The sequence below is a fragment of the Mesitornis unicolor genome, unplaced genomic scaffold, assembly GCF_000695765.1.
Source record: "Mesitornis unicolor isolate BGI_N332 unplaced genomic scaffold, ASM69576v1 scaffold13136, whole genome shotgun sequence".
Lineage (NCBI taxonomy): Eukaryota > Metazoa > Chordata > Aves > Mesitornithiformes > Mesitornithidae > Mesitornis > Mesitornis unicolor.
In genome coordinates, this window is record NW_010191762.1 from 58666 (window position 1) to 79740 (window position 21075).

The 21075-nt window shown below is 39.0% G+C and overlaps 1 protein-coding gene across 1 annotated transcript in view; it reads right to left on the reverse strand.

Annotated features, from left to right (window-relative positions):
- WWC3 (WWC family member 3) overlaps positions 1–20522 on the reverse strand; it is a 63394-nt gene extending 42872 nt beyond the window's left edge. The window contains exons 1-5 of the mRNA XM_010186852.1: positions 20415–20522; positions 15407–15610; positions 13311–13387; positions 10823–10902; positions 4422–4551 (exon numbers count right to left, since the gene is read on the reverse strand). Of these exons, the coding sequence (XP_010185154.1) occupies positions 4422–4551; positions 10823–10902; positions 13311–13387; positions 15407–15610; positions 20415–20430 (507 nt within the window). The 5' untranslated portion in view covers positions 20431–20522. The remainder of the gene's footprint in view (positions 1–4421; positions 4552–10822; positions 10903–13310; positions 13388–15406; positions 15611–20414) is intronic.
- Positions 20523–21075: the final 553 nt, after the last annotated feature.

A 21075-nucleotide genomic window follows, 5' to 3' on the forward strand; every position in this document is an offset into this window, starting at 1 on the left:
GTCCCCTCACCAGAAGATAAAGGACAACCAAATTATGTGAGAAAAAAAAATATAGAAACTTGAAGAGCTGTTATCAATTTGTAAATCATAACATAATCAAACCATTAGGTTCTAAAAATACACAAAAACTCTCAAAACTGCTTATTCCAGTGCCTAAACTACAGAATCAGAGACAACTAAGAAGCACTGCGCTGGGAAAAGGCTGGCCCTCAGGAACCTCAGTGGCTCCAATAACTGGTGATTACACCAAGTCCCAGTTATTGTCCATATCTAATTATCAGGAGATTTCTCAGTCTTTAAAAGTACAGTTTAAAAAGGATAACACATCAACGCTGCCTTTTCTTACAACAAATTCAACTATTGGAGTCAAGAAGACATATCTGTGTAACAGCAACTGGTTGCTGCTCACAGGAACAGCAAGGCCACCTTGAAGACAAAGTGTCCAGTTTCAGAGCCTAGGAAGCATCTGTAGGAATTGCAGCAGGCCTGAAACCAGCCAGCAAAGCAGCTTTTTCTGGTGGCCACCATCTCTGTCATACACGGTCCATCCCTCTGTTCTCATTCTGTACCCATTCCTCACACCTGCCTCCATGAGACAAGAAAAAGAGGGAAAATACCCAGCCTGGTGCCATCTTTGTATGATGGACAAACAAAATAGTTTCTTCTCAGTCCTAAGACAGCAAAATTTAATTTCAAGTTCCATTGCTGAGAAGTCCCTAGCTGGTGTTTCTTTATCCTACAAGACCCACTGCAAAATGAACTGCTCCACGACATGGCAAAAGAAAACCTGAGTGTCTTCCACTTGATGAAAACTGAAGACTACAGTTTAACTCTCTTCTTCAAAACTCACTGGAAATCATCCACTCCTGTCAGTCTCTTGCTGTACGGATCACAATGGATCCCTAATGGGTTTGAAACATGAAAATAATATTTTCAAATCACAGCTACATACACATCAAACATGTCCTCCTCCCAGTAAAGCACAGCCAGTCACATAAAAAAAAGCTGAGGATTCAGAAAGCCAAATGGCCCAAATAAGCCATGCCCCATCTGGCACCTCTGAATAACACATATTACAGGCATATGTAACATCAAAGATCCTTAAGCCAGAACTTAAAATCTAAACTTCTGCCTGTATTTGAGCTACCTTATGCACTCCTGGTGTGCTCCTGACACCCTCCAGCATCTCCCTGGCAGGCAATGAAGGGCTGCATGGCTGCTGGCCAGGCTCCCTCCCCAGGCGCAGTCGCTAAACCCTGGATACTATTCAAAAACTGCACAGCATTTGGCAGGTGGCAATCACCAGGTAGCATCACCTTAACTTACATCTACGTGCATAAGTGACTATGCTCTAGGGCAAACATTTATGCTTTGAGTCCTTGCAGTTGGTCGAGTGAAAGCACAGCCTCCAGCAACCCTAACATGGAAAATTACAACCTGAGTTAGCATACTTTCAGATAGAAACAATTTACATAAACTGCTAGGAGTAATATCTTCCCTAGTTATATGGAGGAATCCATCTTTCACTTGGAGTATATGGACTGTTTATGGCAATCTCACAGAACAGCCAGACACTCCTATCATATGGATGTGAAGTTCTTGGCACACCAGCCCTGACCTACTCAAAAAGAGAGAATGAGAAAATGAGCACTCTCATTTCATCACTGATCTCTTGCTATCTGATTCGGGAGCTCTCCGTCACATACAATTTCAGTGCCATTCCTAAGAAGAAAGGAAAAGGAAAAGGAAAAAACTCACAAAAATAAACTCCAATGCCTCCTAAGGATAAAGGACAACATTTTAAAAGCACATGCACATGCAGAAACAGAAAAAAAGTATGAAAGGGAGGGGGGGAAGAGAGAAGCACACATTGCTTTCAGGAACCTAATCAAGAACCTTGATTACTCAGTCTTATATAAAAAGTTCGCTCGCTTTTTTGGAGCGGTGACACTGCATATTTGGCTTTATTTGTAACCACAGCACCCACTTTAAATCTGACCACCCTCTCCTTCCCTTCTCAGCCTTCTCTCCCACACAACTCAACCCAATTATCATATTTCTATGATAGCTACAATTTTCCAAGCACCTACACAAGACTGAGTCACTTTTGCTCTGTTTAGTCCTGTTGCTTACACTGACCAGCTTTAAATTAAGAAATAGTAAGAAACCATCTATTTCCTTTCTCTGAAATAAATCCCCAGCTGCTTACACAGTATTTCAAATTCCTCTATGAGCAGCTTTCAAAACAAAAGGTTTTTCATAAGAAAGCTTGTTTTACCAACAATGTCTTTAGAATGTAGCATTTTTGAGGGCAAATCAATTTCAAAATTGTTAGGAAATTAAAAATCAAAATCTGAACTCATTAGGAAGATACTTGAAATAGATTTTCACTTGTTTGACAAAACTAAGTAAACCTGTAACAATAATCTTCAACTCATTATAAAAAGGCAAAAGCACAGAAAAGTTTGGTGACAGCATTTTTTTTTTCCAAAATTAAAAAAAAAAAGCAGGCAGAAAGCTGAGTATTTTTGCAGAGCACATTAAGCTGGCAGAAACACACAACTTTTAGAACTGTAGCTCTTGTAAACTATGGCATTTAATCCCTTATTACAATTTCAACAAAACGTGCAGAACTGTTTCACATGCTAGGCCTGTGTAGAACAGCTATTTTCTATATTCTCCTGGACTATGTGTCTATTAATGGATGCTACCACAACAGACTGCCACCAGTTACAAAAATGATACCTCCTACACCGATATTTCCTGTATGTCAGGTAGACCCATGAAGAAAGAAGGCAAGACTTCATTTCTGGCTCTGCCTGGTGCAGCCTCTACATTCTGGTGCTGCCAGCATTGCCCAATCCTTGATGCTAAGGTTGATCGCAGACTTCTAACTCCCTTAACACTGTATTGAAAGAAACTGCAAGTGCACTTAAAGGTGGTTTAAAATATATAATGTTCAAGGCATCTCAATGTTTACAGCTGGATTTAGTGTTACTGAGGACTGAAAAGGCAAGGAAAAGAGGGAAAAAATACCTAGTGAGGGAGTCAAAACAAGGCCAGTAGTTAAACTTCTCCAAGAACTCACACTCAAGTCTTTAAATTACCAGTTAGTTTCCTAAAATGTGCGTCACTGCGTCCATGAAGAACTGCCTTTCTAATCATTTCTTGCTAGCCAGGCATGTGGAAGACTGAGAATCACTTTAAAACTTGGCCAACGCAAAATATCAAATATGTTAAAAGTTGCCAAGGCAGAAACTTTTCATAGTGACTTAAGTGTTCTGTCTACTTGAACAAGGATTTGTGGTCCATCAGCTGACCTTTGGGTAATGCTTTGGAGACTGAATAATTGTATAACTATGGAAATTCATTATATGAATATTACAACCTACTCATATCATTTAAGGATTAAAAAAAAAAACTACCAGCAAAACCCTACTGCAGAGAATACTGGAATAAAAAGTTTGAATGACACAATGTAGCATGGTCCCAAAGATTTAGGTCACTGAGGTGCCTTTTTCCATGCAGCAGTTTGGAGACTGACTAAAGAGAATTATCCTTGTCACCCCCCTGTATCTGCAGCATCTTTGGGCAAGCCTATACTTAAGTCCCTGTGGTGGCAGAGGCTCATGGCTCTTTGATCGGGCTCCCATCACATTATTAACACAGGAACAGCAACTGAGAGCTTGGAGCAGGATGCAGAATGCATTCAAAAGTTAGATCACTACTCAGGCGTGTACCTCCCCTCAGTCCTCATGCACTGCTTCATAAAATAATCTAAGGCTTGCATGATGGTTTCTGTATACATTGTATTTCATCATACTCTTTGAGGGTTTTGTGAGAATACTTGAAATTAATGTGTGTCTTGAGATGGGTACTTAAGAGGAGAGTTTGGGGCACAAAAAGGAGAACTGCCAAATTGTGGCATAGTGAGACAGAGATTTGGGAAATGCTCATAAAAGGAAAAACACGGTAGACAAACTGGTAAACATTTCAGCACATGAATACAGTCCTACATCACTATATATAGTAAAAAGAGACATTTAACAAAATGAAAAACAAATACAGTAAAACTTTAAGATACGGGGTTTTCAGCTGCAGCATAATTGTTCCATAGCAGACTCTAATATAGTCAACAGCAATGGAAAGTTATATTCAACATAGACACCAATTTAAATGTAAGGACAGTACATTATCTAAGATAAAAATGAAACAAATATGAAGTCTTATGCTCACAGTACAGACAATGACAACTTACCTCTTCCAAGCTGCCTGCTATTGGCAGTTATCAAACAGAAAAATCAGTTCAGGCCACCCCACTTCCTTTTTTAAACCTGGTAACCCCAATATAATCACAAACAACAGAACAGAGGTAGGTTATTACTTTTTAGCAGCTATCTGCTCAGTAGCATATTTTTTACCTGCATAAGGTCCTGCCTTTCTTTTTCACCTGTGCATATTGCTTTCTTTATGGTTCGAAGCTCACTCATTATAGCCTGTGCTTCATCCAGTCTGTAATTCGTATGAGCACTTGACATCTTACGATCAATCCTGTTGAAAAGATTAAGGCAAAATTCAGGAATTTTCACACAATTAGAAAGCACACAGACGTTTTCAGACCCCTTGCTTACTCATGTACCACTTTATTTCCAGGAATAAAATCATACTCTGCTTGGAATTAACACAGCACTCGGTGCCAAGTACACTCTGAAGACAACACAAAGCAATTATCTACCCAGGTTCTGCAGAACCAACGAATTTCCTGGTTTTAATGCTCTAATACACAACTTACAGGCGTCTGTGGGCTATTTCATGCAAAAAAAAAAGTCAAACCAACCTAAAACTAACTTACACTGTAATAACTCAAAAGATAAAGATACCAGCACTCCAGCTGTCACATTTTCCATGCAGCACTGCACGTTGCAACATCTCTTCCAGGACTTGTCTCTCATCTTGTTTCAGAAGTTTCTGACAAAGGCATTTCGTTTTCTTGGGAAGAAATTTCTAATTCTTACAAGTTTAGGAAAGCAAATGCTTTCCCTGCTATTATGAGCATCTCTGAATATATCTCCTCTAGAAGACATTATCTTCCGCACTAAGGTACATCACATGGGACCATCCCAGAAGATTTCAAATGCAAAATCAACAAGGAGCAATAGCACTACCCAGTACTTCAGGTTGAAGTAGTTTCCATGTGGACATAAAAAAGCACCTCACCTTCTCTTAAGTGGGACATCCACTGCTACAGAGCCTCTGTTTTCAACATTTTTCCAACAATTCGCCACAGTAAAGGACAACAGGTCAGAACACAGGAGCCAACTTGAGTGTATCATCTTGATAATTTGCTTTGATTTACAGATAAAGAACAAGACCAGAGACTCTGCAGAACTTACTAGAAGAACTACTGTGACTTGGATTTGTAACAAACAGCTACGGGATTTTAACAGGCTACACACAGCCACCAGTGAAAATTGTGTAAATCCCTGCTAAAACAGGAAAACCTCAATTTTCCTGTTGTTAATCTAGCATAGAAAATGTGTATATTAAAATGAGGTTGCATGTGTAATGGTCCCTACGCCAATGCTATGAATGAACATCTCCAGAAGGAGGTGTCTCTGGTTAACAAAATTAAAGAGAAAACACACATGGGTCATTACATAGGACATCAGTTTGAGGAAGTAAGAGAGGAAAATCTCATCAGTAAGAGAGGAAATGCTGTAAAACATGACAGGAATACTCAAACTCTATTTAAAATACTGAGAATAGTTGAAAGTTTAAAGCTAGGTATTATATTAAGCTAAGAGTGTCAACAACGCTCATGCAGCATATTCTGCCAGTTAAACGAAATCAGTGAAATTCCACTTGCAGCCAATTACTTGTCTTAAAATTAAAATATTAAAATGAAAAATCAAAAGGCCTGAATGAAAATCGTGTGGTTTTATTGCACAGCTCACAGTATTTAGGAAAAAAATGCAGGTCAGTTACATTTTTTTTTTCCTGACAGCTCCTGCTTTTGGAGACAACACAAAATAAGCCTGAGCCTCAGCTTTCTCTTTAAACACAATTTTACCAAGGTTGCATAAGAAAATACATAAACCTTTATGATTTTTGGTTCAAGAACCAGAAAGGACTTAAATGTCATATCGATTAAAGTTGGATTGTGTTTGGGTGGCTCTGTTTTCCTTTTAAGATGTTTACTTGAGTCTTCACTAATTCTTAGTTAAAATCCTGAAAAGATTAGCTAAAACCACTGGTAAAACAACTGATCCAATTCACTAAAAGTTTCATGAAAAAGATAACATGTGGTTTTATCTGAAGGTTGCCTTAATATTAAGAACACAGATTCCACCCAAATATTAGACCAGAAAATGCCTCCCACACAACTGCTCATTATACTGTTTGCCAGGTCCAAGGTGGCATTTCAGGAAAAGGAAATTATTTAATTTCAACCAGATTTTTGCCCAGTTACCCACATATCCATGTTCCTGGACGTCACTTTAGAGCCCAACTTATGAATTGCTAGTTGTTTAAGGAAAGAATCAGAAAAATTTCTCCTGCCAGAAATATTTGATCTTAAATCAGTATGGCTGTCAACCCAAACTGACTTAAGCGTCTTACAAAACTACTGGTTATTTATTGTCTGTTAATTTTCTTTTCCTTCTTTCATAAAGCTCTTCCTCTGAAAGTCACAAAGTTACCATGAATCTTCCATTTTATTAATGGAAAATAACATGATACAAATACAGATTAGACCTTTGTATGAACAGAAAAGATTAACTAATACACCAAACTATGAATAAAATAAGGTATACATTTTCTAAGGAAGATATTTCTGCGATACCCAGACTATTAATACATTGGCAATAGTTTTGGTCCTATAGGGCACTTTCTGTGTTCCTCTGTTTTCCTCCACATGCAAACACACACGACTCCCCCCATCCTCACCAAAGCACAGGCCTGTAGTTGAGTTAAAGCATAATTTTAAAGCTTTTTGTCAGGTCTCACATCCTCTAAGCCTGTCTGTAGCTGTAAATTGTTTATTCAGTCCTAATTCCCTGTCTCTCCCAACGTCTCTCAGCGCTCCCCCAGCTCTTGCAGCCAACTGGCCGCGTTTTCATTTCCTCTGTTGCTAAAGGCCTTCTTCCTCCAAAACTCCTGCCTGCAGCAGAAGGGTCACTGCTCACACAGGAGAGCAGGAACTGCTCCTTGTGGCTGGGTCAGAGGAAGGGGCTGGTTTCAGGAAGTTCCTCTTTAACCCTGTAACTCTGGGCTGCCACAGGATGGGGCAAAGGCACCTGTGGAGGCTGAAGAGCACCGTGTGGCGCAGGGTGGGATTTCTGCAGACCTTAAATGCTGAGCCCTAGAAAGGCTTCAGCAGACAACGGCAGACTGTGGTGTCCCAAGGCTTATCACAACATTGCCAAATTTGGGTTACACCAAATTTGCAGCCCTAGCAAAAAGCTGCAGCACTACAACATTTGAAATTCTGACTGTATTGGAGTTGCAGAGCTATTAAAAACCCCCTCAAACCTCTCTCTCCCCACAAAACCCCAATTTTCTCTAGGCTTTTTTGTGGAATTTTGTTTTCTTTTCTTTTAATTCTTCTCTTCAAAGATGGCTAAGCCATTTTACTAAAACTAAAAAGAACAGAAAACAAAACACAGTCCAAGGTAGACACCATACATGGAAAATGTCAATGCAAAAGATTTGCGTGTAACAAAGGTATCCAAATCAGACAGCAACATAAAGTGATGGAAATACTGAGCAACCTAACCAGCATCACTGCAAAATCTGTCTCTTCTCTGAAAGACATACCCAGGCAGTTGCATGGCAGCAGGTTCTGATACCTGCCCACAATGCCATTCTGGTCAGACTTTCAAAGCAAACATTCAACCAGATGTCAAGCCCAACTGTGACAGCTCCTAACATTGTTCTTGGCTTGCACTTGAAACAAGCGAAGAGCACGGCTTTAAAACAGCTGAACAGGATGCCCGCCATTCTAGTTTGGCAGTTACTTGGAGATCTGACCTAGCACAAGGAGGAAGAAAAATTACCCGGACGAAATATTTAGAAAAAGGTAACAAAAAGGGGAAATGTACAAAACTTTTTTTTTTTTTCTAAAAAAAGGGGGGGGGAGAGTCCAGAATTTTTGTTTTCAAGAAGCAGCAATGAGTTTCTTTTCAGACAGTACACTTACTTTGTGGATGTGCAAAAAGTAAAATACTTCAGCTTTGGTACTTGACTTGAGTGGCCCTTTTCTCCTGACAAATACAAGGGGTAGAGAAGAGCTCACCCAGGGACAACCTAGAGCACAGTTCAGCTTTTAGCCTAATACGTCTGCTGATTACATGAGGAGGCCAGAGAAACTTCTCATCTCAGTTGTTAGACAGTGTGAGCACTCTCCAAATTGGCTCACTTCCTACTAGAAGCAAAATACTCAAAAGAAAGCACACATCTTTCCAGAAAGGCAATTAAAAATTTACTTAAAAGCACAAAACAAAACCAAACCCACAAGGCCCCGGTTCACAAGTGAAAGAGTCACTTCAGAGAGCAGCGCTCAGCAAGGCACACACACTGACATAAATTCACTGCAACCCCGGATAACGCATGGGCCAAACGTTCCCCCCAGCTCCAGCAAATGCCACCCAGTGCACCCACGGGACAGGGAGCGACTGCAGCAACAGCAGCAATGAGCAGCACTGAAGCACCGACTTGTTACGCTCGAACTTTTAAACTATACAATTCGAGTGACCACTGACTATTCAAAAACACTTTAAAATGACTCCTCTCTTGAATGTCTCTCCAATACCTCCATCCTGGAGTATGGGCAACTTCACTTGGGCTAAAATCCAAAACTAACATTTGTATTCTTAATCATGCGCAGATTTTATTTTTAGAAGAGTTGCACTACTTCGCTGAAATATCTTAAATGAATTATATCAATTAAAACAACCTTGAGTTTCAAATAGCTTTCAAATACTCTCATCATCCTAGTAAAGTGGTTAGTCCTTTTATAAAACAATTGAACTTATACCCTTAAAATAACCCAATAACCAGGAGAATGAAAACCAATAAAGAAAGTAGAAAAGGCAAGGCAATTCTTAGTCACTTAAAGAAAGTGAGATGAAGAATCTTAAGACAAAATTGCTTTTGTTCTGTTACTTCTTACTTACCTAGGCCACCATCCTCAAATGTTGACTATACCTAATAGTACTTAAAATATTTGCTGTTTCAATATACTGAGTGCTTTATTTTACTCATTTTCAGTTCATATCATACACTAACAATTCCCCTAAGTACCTGTGAATGCTTCATGTACCAAATAAACATGTATTTTTGCCTGAAAATAATTACACTATATCTTCCAATGAAGGGTTTTGGTTGAACAAGCTTTCTTCTCTGAAGCTTTTAAAGTGCATTCTAAAACAAAAGAACCTGGTAAGTTTTTACAAAAAGAGCGCACAATCACACATGGGCTACTCTCTTCTAATAGTAAAATCTGAGTATCTCCCTGTTTTGTTAACATAATTATTATTTTGTTAACATAATACCAATCATATTGTTTTGTTAACATAATACCAATCAAAATCAAAGTTGGAAAATAAGAAACCTAATTGCTCCGGGATTCCTCGAACTTTGCCAGGATTCCTGAAGTGAAAGCGTGCAGCCATAGTTTGTAGCACCAAAGCAATGAATCCAAAGCTTCGAAGTATTTCCACAGATATTGTACTTATGCTGCAAAACGCATTAGACATGCAATAGTTCCAAAGTTTTCAGGAAGCGCCTGCATTAGGCAGTTGGTTCACACGCATGCTGGAGAAACGGCCAAGATTTCTAAACGCATGGCCACACGTCCAACACAAACCTAAGAGCTGTTCAACGTATGGCCCAGCCTCTGGCCTTGCTGAACAGCCCTAGAAGTCACAACAACCTGTGTTTGCCTGCCGTCTTTTCCATGGCCTGGCAACCTCTCTCCCTATCCCATTGGGCATCCTGCACACGTGCTACGTGTGTCGGTGACTAAGCAGCACACACAGGGAAGTCACTCCATTCCCATCTGCTGGCCTGCAGGGAGAGTGTGAGGGTCACCACCACAACAGACCACAACCTTCGCCACCACTGAGCACAAAGGAAATGGAGCACAGGCGGCCTAACAGCCCTGAGAGCAGCAGGAAATTGCCCTGAGCTACCTTTCCTCACAGGGAGGAGACAAGGAGACATTTACGTGCACTCATTCTGCACATGTGAAACAAAATCCAAGGCCTCTAAGATCACCAGATTTAGAGCAGACACAAAAATCAGTCATACCGTGCAGAATGAGACCATCAGGTCTCATTTACCACTAGGTGAAGGGAAGGAGCAGTGCTGTGGTGTAAAGCCTCCCTTGGCCCAGGAGAAGCACTGTGCCCAGCCAAAAAACCTCGGTACTGTGCACAGCAAAACCACCCTGCTGCATGGTGCTTCAGGCTGTGCTGCAGGCAGCAGATATCTCCAGAGGGTGTTTGGAAAATATTTTTAAAAATCTAATTCTGCCTTGACAACATCTTCAGGAAGAGTTAAAGAACAGGGCCTGTAGAATTGGTATTGCATGTGGATCTATGAAATCACCATTCCAACCAATTCGGTCCAACCCTTCTTCCATCATTTCCCACTGTTCTCACCCCGTATCACTATCATAGCAGAAACTCTGAAGCAAAGTAATTAAGATGTTTTAAGCTTTTTTTCTTTTCTTTTCTTTTTGGCAACAGTTTTCTAACAAATTCATTCTAAGGCAAATAAAGTAAAACCAAAAAAAAGATCCTTCCACAAACTCTTAACTTACTCTTGCAGAGTTTCCACTCCTTTTTCCTTATATTGCAGCTCCTGCTTCATCTGTGCCAATTCTCGTTTTAGCCTAGAAAGCTGAAGATAACAAAATAATTTAAAGTAATATGTAACAGAAACTTGCATAATAAAATTTTTTTTCAAATGCAAAATTATTAACATACTTTTAAAAATTGGATGTGATAATCTAAGTTATCTTCTTTTTTTGCTTTCAAATTCACATTAAAACAACAGAAGACTTTCTGAAATATCATAAACACAACCAAACAGTGATCACAACATTCAGCTTCCAAAGTATCAATTTCCTAATCTGCTCTATTGGCTTTCTATCTCCAATAGCTTTATGCTAACAACTAGCAAGTTTCAGTCCACAAGACTTTTCTTCTCCCTTTGTAGCAGACAGACACCTCTCAACTATCTTCAACTCTTCAGTCAACTTAAAAAGAGATTGAACATTCAATGCTGTTAATTTTTCAATCTGGGAAAACAAAATCACTGGCAACAGAACTGGCCTAACTGCCCTACAGTTATTTTTATATTGTCCTTCCCTCTCAATACCCCAACACACACGAATTACCTTGATTCAACTAGTAAGCATAAAACCTAAGTAACAAAGTAGCAATGTCTCCAAAATCATATTTTTGTGGTTTTATGAAAACAGTTACCCGAGTAGGTCAGGCACACCTTAGAAGAGCACTATCAGCATCAAGAATGACCTGCAGAGAAACAGCTTCTTGCCCTCCAAAGCTGACTGATACTCAAGGGAGATGTGGGGTTCAAGTGACTACAGAAAATGGTGGGAATGCAGGTGTTCCAGTGTGTGATGGTGAGGCCTAAGACTAAACTGAGAGCCCAAAGAGGGGCAGAGATAGAAGAAAAAAATTCTCTTCTAAAGCTATCAAATTTGGTTCTTTTTCTAAAATTTGCCCAGAGTGCTCTTGACTTTCACAATATATCAATAAATGACGAAAGTATTACTTAAAAAAAAAAGAGTAAAAAAAGAGCAGAAGAAATTTCTATACATCCAGGCATGGATTAATTCTACCAGCTCTATTCCAAGAGTTATGGGGATGCAAACCAGGACTGTCAAGTGTCCCATCATCCTGCATTGCCCTCCCTTCCCCACGTGTTCTTGCCCTTTCCTCAAAACTCATCACACCAGCCCCCAAAACACCCCTACTATACCCTGAGCAACTCTTTCAACACTAACCAATAGTAAAATGAAAAAAAATATTCACTAGAATCATGTACACACTTTATAGTGCATATTTTATTCTGTTACCCAAAACAACTGAATGCCTATGCACATATTCAGTTGAACGGGTTATTCCACGCATTTAGGAGATAACTTTGTTTTAAGATGCAGGACCAGAGACAAATAGCCATATAAAAGTGAAGACCTTGTTTATTTTTGTTAAATATCATTTAAATAAATAAGGCTTGTTTTCTTGTTTTGAATATGCTGACATTTAGAGCATGTAAAACAAGCAAACATTAGTCAGCATGTAGTAAACACACACAGATAGAATAAATGCCTTTGAAGGGTGGTGAACAGGATTTATTTTCAGAGGCACTCATGTGAAAAGTGGTCACTACAACAAAAATGGAACACTATCCTGCAAAGATAAGTATTTTTTATTTATTTTGTAAGCTGAGTGCCTGGCATGCTAAATCTCATTTTATCCGTTAATAAAAAAACCTGTAAAATTCAGAAATAAGTTCTAGAGCTTAATATTGTAAACTTCTTTTTATACTTGTTTATGACTGCTAGATCAATTTGCTTGAAAACAACGTGCAGACTTTACTAAAGCAGCATGGGAGAAATTCAAGAAGTCAGCTATTTTTCTTTAAGCTAAGACAGTCCCAAAAGCATGATTCTAGTTTAAAAAAAAAAGTAAACTAAAAAATGGAATATTTTATTACAGAACTGCCTAGCACTGTCAGAATGCTTGAACTCTCCGCCCCCCACAGAGAAGCTCTGACCAAATCAGCTAAAAAGTGCTGTTGGGCCAACACGTCTACTGAATTGTGAACAGATTTCCAAATAAATCACTAAGTCTAGAGTTCAATGACATCCATTGAATTCCACTGAAAATGGATAAATGGGAATATGAAGACAGTGGATCTGAACTGTACTTAATCAGGAAAGAATTTGGCTGCAGAGTATTTACTACTGGCAGTGGCACGTTTGCACAGAGAAGGCAATTTCTGAAAGCCCAGCTGAGTTTGCCTCTGACATCTGTGATAAAAATCTTTACAGTTGTAACTTGAAAAAAGCATTACTTTGGAAGGCACTGAAATGCAGTATATATAGACTCGTTTTAATAGAACAACAGGTCAGAGCAGAAAAGCAGTTTTTAATCCTGTATTTCAAGAAACGGATGCAATATCCAGTGTAAATGCTAAGGTAAAAACAAAGACAAAAAATCCCCACATAGTCCCCCTCTGTAATTCATATTTTCACAAAACGAAAAAAGACTACTCACTCTGTCACGACGGCTGGCTATTTCTGCTTTAATCTGATATGGGTCATACTTGGTATTAGTTGAAAATCCAGAGAATGCTAAACAGATGGAAAAGAGCATTTTACATCTTTTCTTAAATTACTATTTCTTTAATACACTTGTTAAGATGCAGCACTATTTAATAGACCATTGTGGTCATTCCTTGTGTTACATGTCACTAGGTTTCAAAATAATCCACTGTGCTAAAGTATAACCTCTGACCTGCCTGATTTTTTTTCTTTTGGTCCTGAACCACAAGAAAAAATGTCTATAGCAGCACTGCCTATTGCCTAAAAGGAACTAGCTTCCATAACAGGATGGTGGCATTTACTGATGCAAGCAATTTGTATAGCATTAACAATTGCAAATATTTTCCTAGGTCTGTGGAATTAACAGTGTGATAGGGACTGAAGTTAAAAAAAAAAAACAACAAAAAAAAACCAAACTATTGCCAGAAAAAAATTCAATCAGAGAAAAGTTGCCTCCTGAAGCAACAGTGTAGGGAGCCGACACACAGCTCAACCTCCAGCAAGTGAGGTCTTAACACAGCACACCTAGAGTCAGGCAATGATTTCAAGCCGTGGCATGACAAGCTGAAGCATGGACTGATTGAAAAATGGTCCTAGAGGACAGGCTGGGCAAGACCAACCATGATGTGTTGGGTGAACCATACACAGCAGCACTGACCCACTGAAAAATGCCTAGTACGCAAGTAGATGGGGTTGTGCTGTTAGACCTACCACCCTTTTGACTCTCAGAAGAATACTGCAATGCCCAGGTCATGTCAAGCCTGCAGGAACTTGCCAAAATGAGTAGTCATGCCTGGACTAATTCTCTAAATCCAGGATTTTCTCTGGATTTTTAATTTTTTTTTTAAACAGTGCTGATCACAACTGAGTCACAAAACTGCTGCATGGGCACCTCCCTGCCAGCCCACAGCCGCTGAGATCACACCACCTCCCACTCATGAGCACACGACACTGAGTCAATGGCAGCACCCACGAGCAAAGAAGGGGGAAAGCAGACTGTGAAGTTTTAGTTCTTTCAACGCAACAGATTGAAACAAGTGGTGGTGGAGGCACGAATATTTGCAATATAAGCACCCAACTTTGGCCATCGAATTGCACTTGAATTAGGAGCCTAAGATTTCTGTACAATAAATGGAGAAGCAAGCATCCCAGAGTGGAGTGGAGGAGCTGAATTAAGAAAAACAAGTGGAAAAGCCCTGGAGAATTTTGAGCGGACAGCATGATTAATCCCCAAAGGAAATTTTCCTTTTTTAAATATATAATCTGACTAATCAGCCCATCCCTTTTCTCAAAACAGATGCATATGACCTTAAGCCAATATAAAATATATTAACACATCTGTAGAAAATTAAAATATTTTTTCACCTCAAAACAAGGGAAAGGTTTTATTTAAATGGTTTTACAGTATTTCATTATTGATTCCACAGATATACCTAAACAAAAAAAATCTTCAAAGATTGAAAAACATAAAAGTCAACTGACATAGCATTTGCATTCATGCTCCAGATAACTTCCAATTTGTCATTTTCAGGCATATTTGTTGCTGTTTCAAGCAACTTGTTTTTCCAAGAGCTTTAAAAATACGAAAAACAGGTTATATTTTTCCAATATATTATCTCCATCTATCAGAGTTTCTTTTTGTACAATCATCTGAAGTCATTCAACAAAATATCCCACAGAGCTACTGCAATTTTTCAAAAATACAAAACAAGGCTTCCCCTAAGCTGATGGTTCCCCTCCCACGTCAAGGGTGGAATAAGCTATGAATTTAGGAGTAGGTGGCTGTCCAGCAACACTCTTTCTTGTCTTTGTTGCCTTGCACAAAGCGTCATCATGGCTGGCTCTGAGATGGCTACAGATGCTAAGGCATATCCTGATAGATATCAGAATGGAAGTCCCTGAATAGTGGAGCCAAAGGATAGCACTTCACTTCTGTAGTCAGGATCTTCACTCAGAGGAGAACCAGGCAATGGAAATACTGAACATGTTTCTTACACCCCACGTTGTGAGAGGCAGGCGGGTAAATAAAGAAAAGACTAATAAACTCACAGCTGGCATAAGAACGGCTGTCATCCTCACACATTTTGTGCAATTGTTGATATTCCTCTTGGGCCAGTTCAAAACGCTGCTGCTTTATTTGGTAAATCTCTTTCTTGGCGTTGAGTGCCTCCTGGGCAACTACTAAATACTCCTTTAGCATGCGTTCCTGCTCCCTCCTCCATTGCTCCCTTGGGTCCTCAATTTGTGTGAGCTCTGAGGAGAAAAGCATAAAAAGAAAAACAAAAAGCAAACACTTTTAAGATAATTTATCCCCAAAACTACAATTGATTTTGTTAAGATCTGTTCTCAACTTGCACACCTAACACTACAGTACTTAAAATCACTCCAACCTGGATAAGAAGGAAAAAAGCAGAGTGGAAGAACAGGAAAAGTCCTTTCAAATATAAAGGGCATTTAAATTTGATTCTTTTCTTTACGAACTAGAGCAAACTCAAAGAAAACAGTGTTTTGGCTCTAACCTTCCCCTCATAGCCAACTTGAAAACTCTGAGGACTACTCAAAAACCCAGAATCACATGGGAAAGCAAGAGGCATCTTAATGCTTAACCCGTAATTCTATAAATGGTTGGAGCAACCTTAAGATACCACATACAACTTTACAAGCTTAACATCCTTAAAGGTCAGTGCATAATTACGAAGAATAAAGTCATTCAACAGAAAAGTTAGCGTTTAAATCTCAAATCCATAAAAGCACTTAAACTGCTTCTATTTTTTTGTCTTAAAGAACACTCTCAAACTTTCCCTTTCCAGTGTTCAGAACAGTTCATATTCAAATGTGAATCAAAAATAGGTTTCTGGTACAAAATCCTTCCTGTATGTGCTGGTTTTCAAAGTCCTTGCTGTTCAGCAATGTCTTTGTAGTTGCACAGATATTTGGGGAGGACACATGCAATAAAATCCTAAAAAAAAAAATTACTGGTTCATTTGTTTTCTTTTTGTGGTGATGCTCAAGTTAGCAAACACGTTTTACATGAGGATGTCCATATAAATCCGAATGCTCATTTCAGACGATTGAGGCTCTACTGGTAAGAAGTTGCTGCAGATGCAGTGTCAGTGTTAAAAGCCATGGCAGAACCTGCAGCACATGCAGGAGGGATGCACCTAGTCATTTTTTCCAAACTTTGTTTCTCACAAGAGATGACAGCTAGTTATGTTTTGTGTTCATCTCATGTACATAATTCAGGATACTGGTGTCAGCGATGAAATAAGAAACTCTGAAAGACCGAGCCCAACACATTAAGAACTGCAATGGCATCAAGATCATGCTAGCAACTCTACCATTTGAGAGCCATCTGAAAAGTACATAACCAAAACCAGAAAGCTCATCTATCAACATTTCCAAGTGATTTGCGTATTAGGTTCCTAACAACCTTTTTTTCACAACAGATGTTAACTTTTCTCTCCCTCCAACTCCTTACATTGCAACACTATAAAGATCATGCCTGTAGTTCAGCAATTTCTCCCCACGTTCCAGGGACCAGCCAAATCTTCTGGCTCCAACACCTCCCACCAGCCTTTGCAGCCCAGGAAAAATGTGCTGGGGCTTGTTCCACTCTCCATTGACCCTCCTCTGCATGCAGGGCAATCAGAAGAAAACGGAGTTCACGTTGCAGCCCATCCTTTACTGAGGGCATGATAATTTGTAATGCTGCTATCTCATCTGTCTGTAAGTAATCCTGAAATCTCTGCAAATCTAATATTCCTAAACCTGCTAATCCCCTATGGAAACTATGCAGAAATTAATAAATATTTACAAGACAGAAAAGCTAGATCCTAGCAAGTATCTTTTTGAATAGCAAATAAACAGTTCTAATCTCAATAAAGAGATGCATTTTATCACATATTAAGCTTCTGAGGTTCTGTATTACATGGCACTGCATCTCTTATAAAATTATTTCAGAAGCCTTCTCGAAAGCTAGCAGCATTCCTCTGAGGCAGGAAATTTTTTTAGCACAGTAGTGACGTTGTCTTCTGTTTTATAAAGTACGGAGGCTTCACTTTGCCCTGGATTTCTACACAAGTTTGCCATGTAACAACAAAACTAAAGCTACGCTGTATGATAAAATTCACTTCATTTCTTTATAACCGATTGAAAAAGAAATATACTGCTGTAGTTCAAGAACAGCCCTAGACAAATGCAGGGAATATATTATTCCCCAACTGGGGAATGCCCAACAGGGTAAAGGAGACTTCAAAGGCTCCCAAGCCTCTGAGGAGGAGGGAAAGGAATTCTGCGGCTGGCAGCCGCCAAGGTTTTTAAGCAACAGCTGGACAAGAGCCAAGCGCAGCTTAGTGAGGGTGTCAACAAAGCACTGAATTTACAGAACAAGATGGAGATCTGGGTTGGAAGCACCATTGAGATTTACAGAAGATTCCTCTGTTCCTGGGGTTTTTCAATATAAATGGAAAGTTATTGCCTAGAAATCTTTTTATTACTTTCTGGGTAAACAAACGTAGCAAGGGGCTCGGAAAAATCAGATGCATTACTGTTTCCTTTCAAAAGGTGCAAGGGCAAAAAGCTTGAGAGGGCACACAAAGCGTGAGAGGTCCCTGGTAAGCATAACTTTGGAAAGACTCTGAATTCTCCCTTGCATTTTCTCACAGTATTTCTTGAAACCGAAGCACTCCCAACTGTTTTGTCAATTGACACAGCGCTCCAGTGCTGTACAAAGCACTGAACCCGGGCAGCTACAAAAGGCAGTCTGAGTGTTTTCACATGGGAGCTCCAAGTATTTCAGGCACAGCTCAGAGCACAATGTAAGGGGCTCGCTGCAGAACAGCATTTCTTCACTTCCGACACCATGTCTGTTACTTGCCTGACACCACCCCATGACACCCATGATCATAAGTTCTTAATTCTACCAAGGAGGTTAATGCAGTCTTGATTGGTACCTTTGTTGCCCATGGTTTAAAACTGGATCAAGTATCCTAGTAATTTTTTGATAATGATTATCCAGCTATAATATCAACTCTCTCTTCCCTCTGAATATAAATCTTACTTGTATATGCAAGCACTGTATTAGCCTGAGGGTGACAAACCCATTTTGCTGTGACGGCTGAATTACCATTTAGGATAATATCTGTGGGCTGCAAGTAATTAGTTATCATGAAAGAGACAAATTTTGCAACCTTGTTAATTGCAGAATGATTCCTTTCACTCAGTTCAGCACTGGCCCTATGAAGTTTCTATCCCTCTGTTCATATAGTACTTTTATTTAATTTCTAATATTATTAACTTTACTTTCCCAGACTCATTTATATTAATCTTCTCTTTCTGTGCCTTCCCTTTGAGCATTTGGGAATTCAATTTCCCTCTGCAAAGACTTTCTTCTACAGTTTTTGCTCTCAATTGCACAGCAAAAAAATGCAAGCCAGATCTGACATGCCTACAATGATTAATATCCTTTCTGTAAGTTCAAACTTGATGTCTGTAGTAAAGCAGCTAATAACAAAGTCTGAAAAGGAAAAAGGGAGTGATTTCTTTTGTGTGCAATAGCGACTGTTATTCCTAACAAAGATGCCTATCGGGAGGATGCTTTCGTAGCCTTTTTAGTCGCAGCACTGCAGTGGGAGTTCATGTTCTACTCTTCATCTATAGGGACTCCTAAAGCCTTTTACAAAGTTCATGAAAAAAAACAAAAAACAACCAGAAGAGTTGCCAATATCCTTGTTTGTGGGGTTATTTTTCTAGTATGTGCATTCACGCACAGGTACATATGTTGGTGCAAGTATTCTCCATTATTGTACTCCAACGTAAACCTCACTTTTTATTAAACTTCAGCATTAACCAAAGTTACAGTGACAGTTTAAACAGAAATCATTAAGGTACTACTTCTTTTAAACAGGTTTATTGTAAGAATTGCCTAACAGTCTGTATTTATTGCCTTTCAATTGTCTCGACTATCTAACCTTGCGATCAGTGCATTAACAGCTCTTTAAAGTTATTATTTAATTTGTGATCTTTGTCAATTTCACAACAAATAAGTACCTGTGTGGGTCAAACAATATCATGGGAACATTTGTTTCTGGCCTATTTTTTTTTTTTTTAAAATAACTAATTGTGAAACCATAATACACAAGTGATTCCAACGATGGCAGGAAGCCAAAAAGTATTGCTGCACTTTTATTTTTTAATTGGTAGATTTCAAGTAGATAGTACTGAGGCTGTTTTTGCAGATTATACTATTTACCACTGCTGTGATAGCCCATGTAACTACGTTCTTCTTCCCTCCCTCCCTGCCAGCTGCCCATTCCCACAATAGTGAAAGCATTCACTCAGTGGTGATAAGAAGCTTAATGATAGCAGCACAACAGTAACAGCAGCAGTAGTAGTACAAAGCTGTAAAGATAAGACGTTTGTTTTAAAAGCAGAACCAGCCAATGTGCCAGACTGTGCTGATACAAAGCTCAGCAACAGTCCAAAAGCGAAAAATGTTGGAAATTTCTCCCTCTTAGTTTCCAAAAGGGACATCTGTTGTCTTTTTTATACCAGTTTGTACTGCATTTAAGCATAAAACATACATTGCTTAAGATTACTAATAAGATTACTGTATTTCATAGTGCTTCTAATTAAAAACCACAGAATCACAGGCTGGAAAAGACCTCTCAGCACTTTTCTCTCAGACTGTATTTTGGTTTTAAATATAGAAGAGTCCACTATGGATGACTGGAAAAATACAAAATACAAGAGCGTAGCATGAAAATCTTAATTGGCATATGACAAAAAGCAGCAACGAAATTAATGATGCTCCACAGTCTGACAAAGCAAACAAACTATTTTATTACACTATAATTCAGTCATAGGTTGCAAAATTCTTCAAAAATTGAAGGATTGTGACCCCATTTGAAAGATGGGAAAACAGACACTGCAAGAAATTACTTGCATACGTTTCCTCACTGTAGCATAAGGAGCATAAATGGTATCGGAAGCAAAGTTAGTACCACCAGTTGAGATCAGCTTGGTAGGATTCCTCAAAATAATCAATACATCTACTCACGATTTATGTGGTCCATATAATAAACTCCAATCTGTTGATCGTAAACAGTTTCCCATCCTAAGGGAAGCTCATCACCGACACAGTCAGCAAATGTCAATGGCTTTGTAATCCTGTAAAAATAAAAATAACACAAATAAATCCAAAAGGTGCAGAGTTTACAATGCAATGAACCCGATTACATGTTTTGAAGATACCTCCATCATTTGATCACAAACTAGTTGTGCTGCTTAGGAATGTGCTAATAATTACAAAAGACAGTTTCAAAATAAAATTTCATTTAAATATGCTGACAGATACTCCCCAGACAGGTAGGACAAGCTTCTCCCTTCAAGTTTCTATGTTTAACAGTTTAATTACAGTGGCACGCAGTCCTACCAGTTTTCCTCCCATATTGCAAAGAACGCAAACATGAAGCTGGAGTTCACCACTGCTAAAAATTACTAGAGGCTTTACAGGCTTTACTTCTTCAAGGTGTCAAAGCAGTATACTTGTTTGTCCTCAAAAAATGAAATAAAATTTAACAAAGCACTATATAACAGATTTCTCCTCTTTGCAATTATGTAATTCCAACTATTAATGATATTCTCTTGGTCCAGACCCATCTAAACTACTTCCTCACCCTCAAAAGAAAAAGAGAGACATAAAAAGGTCTCTAAAGAGT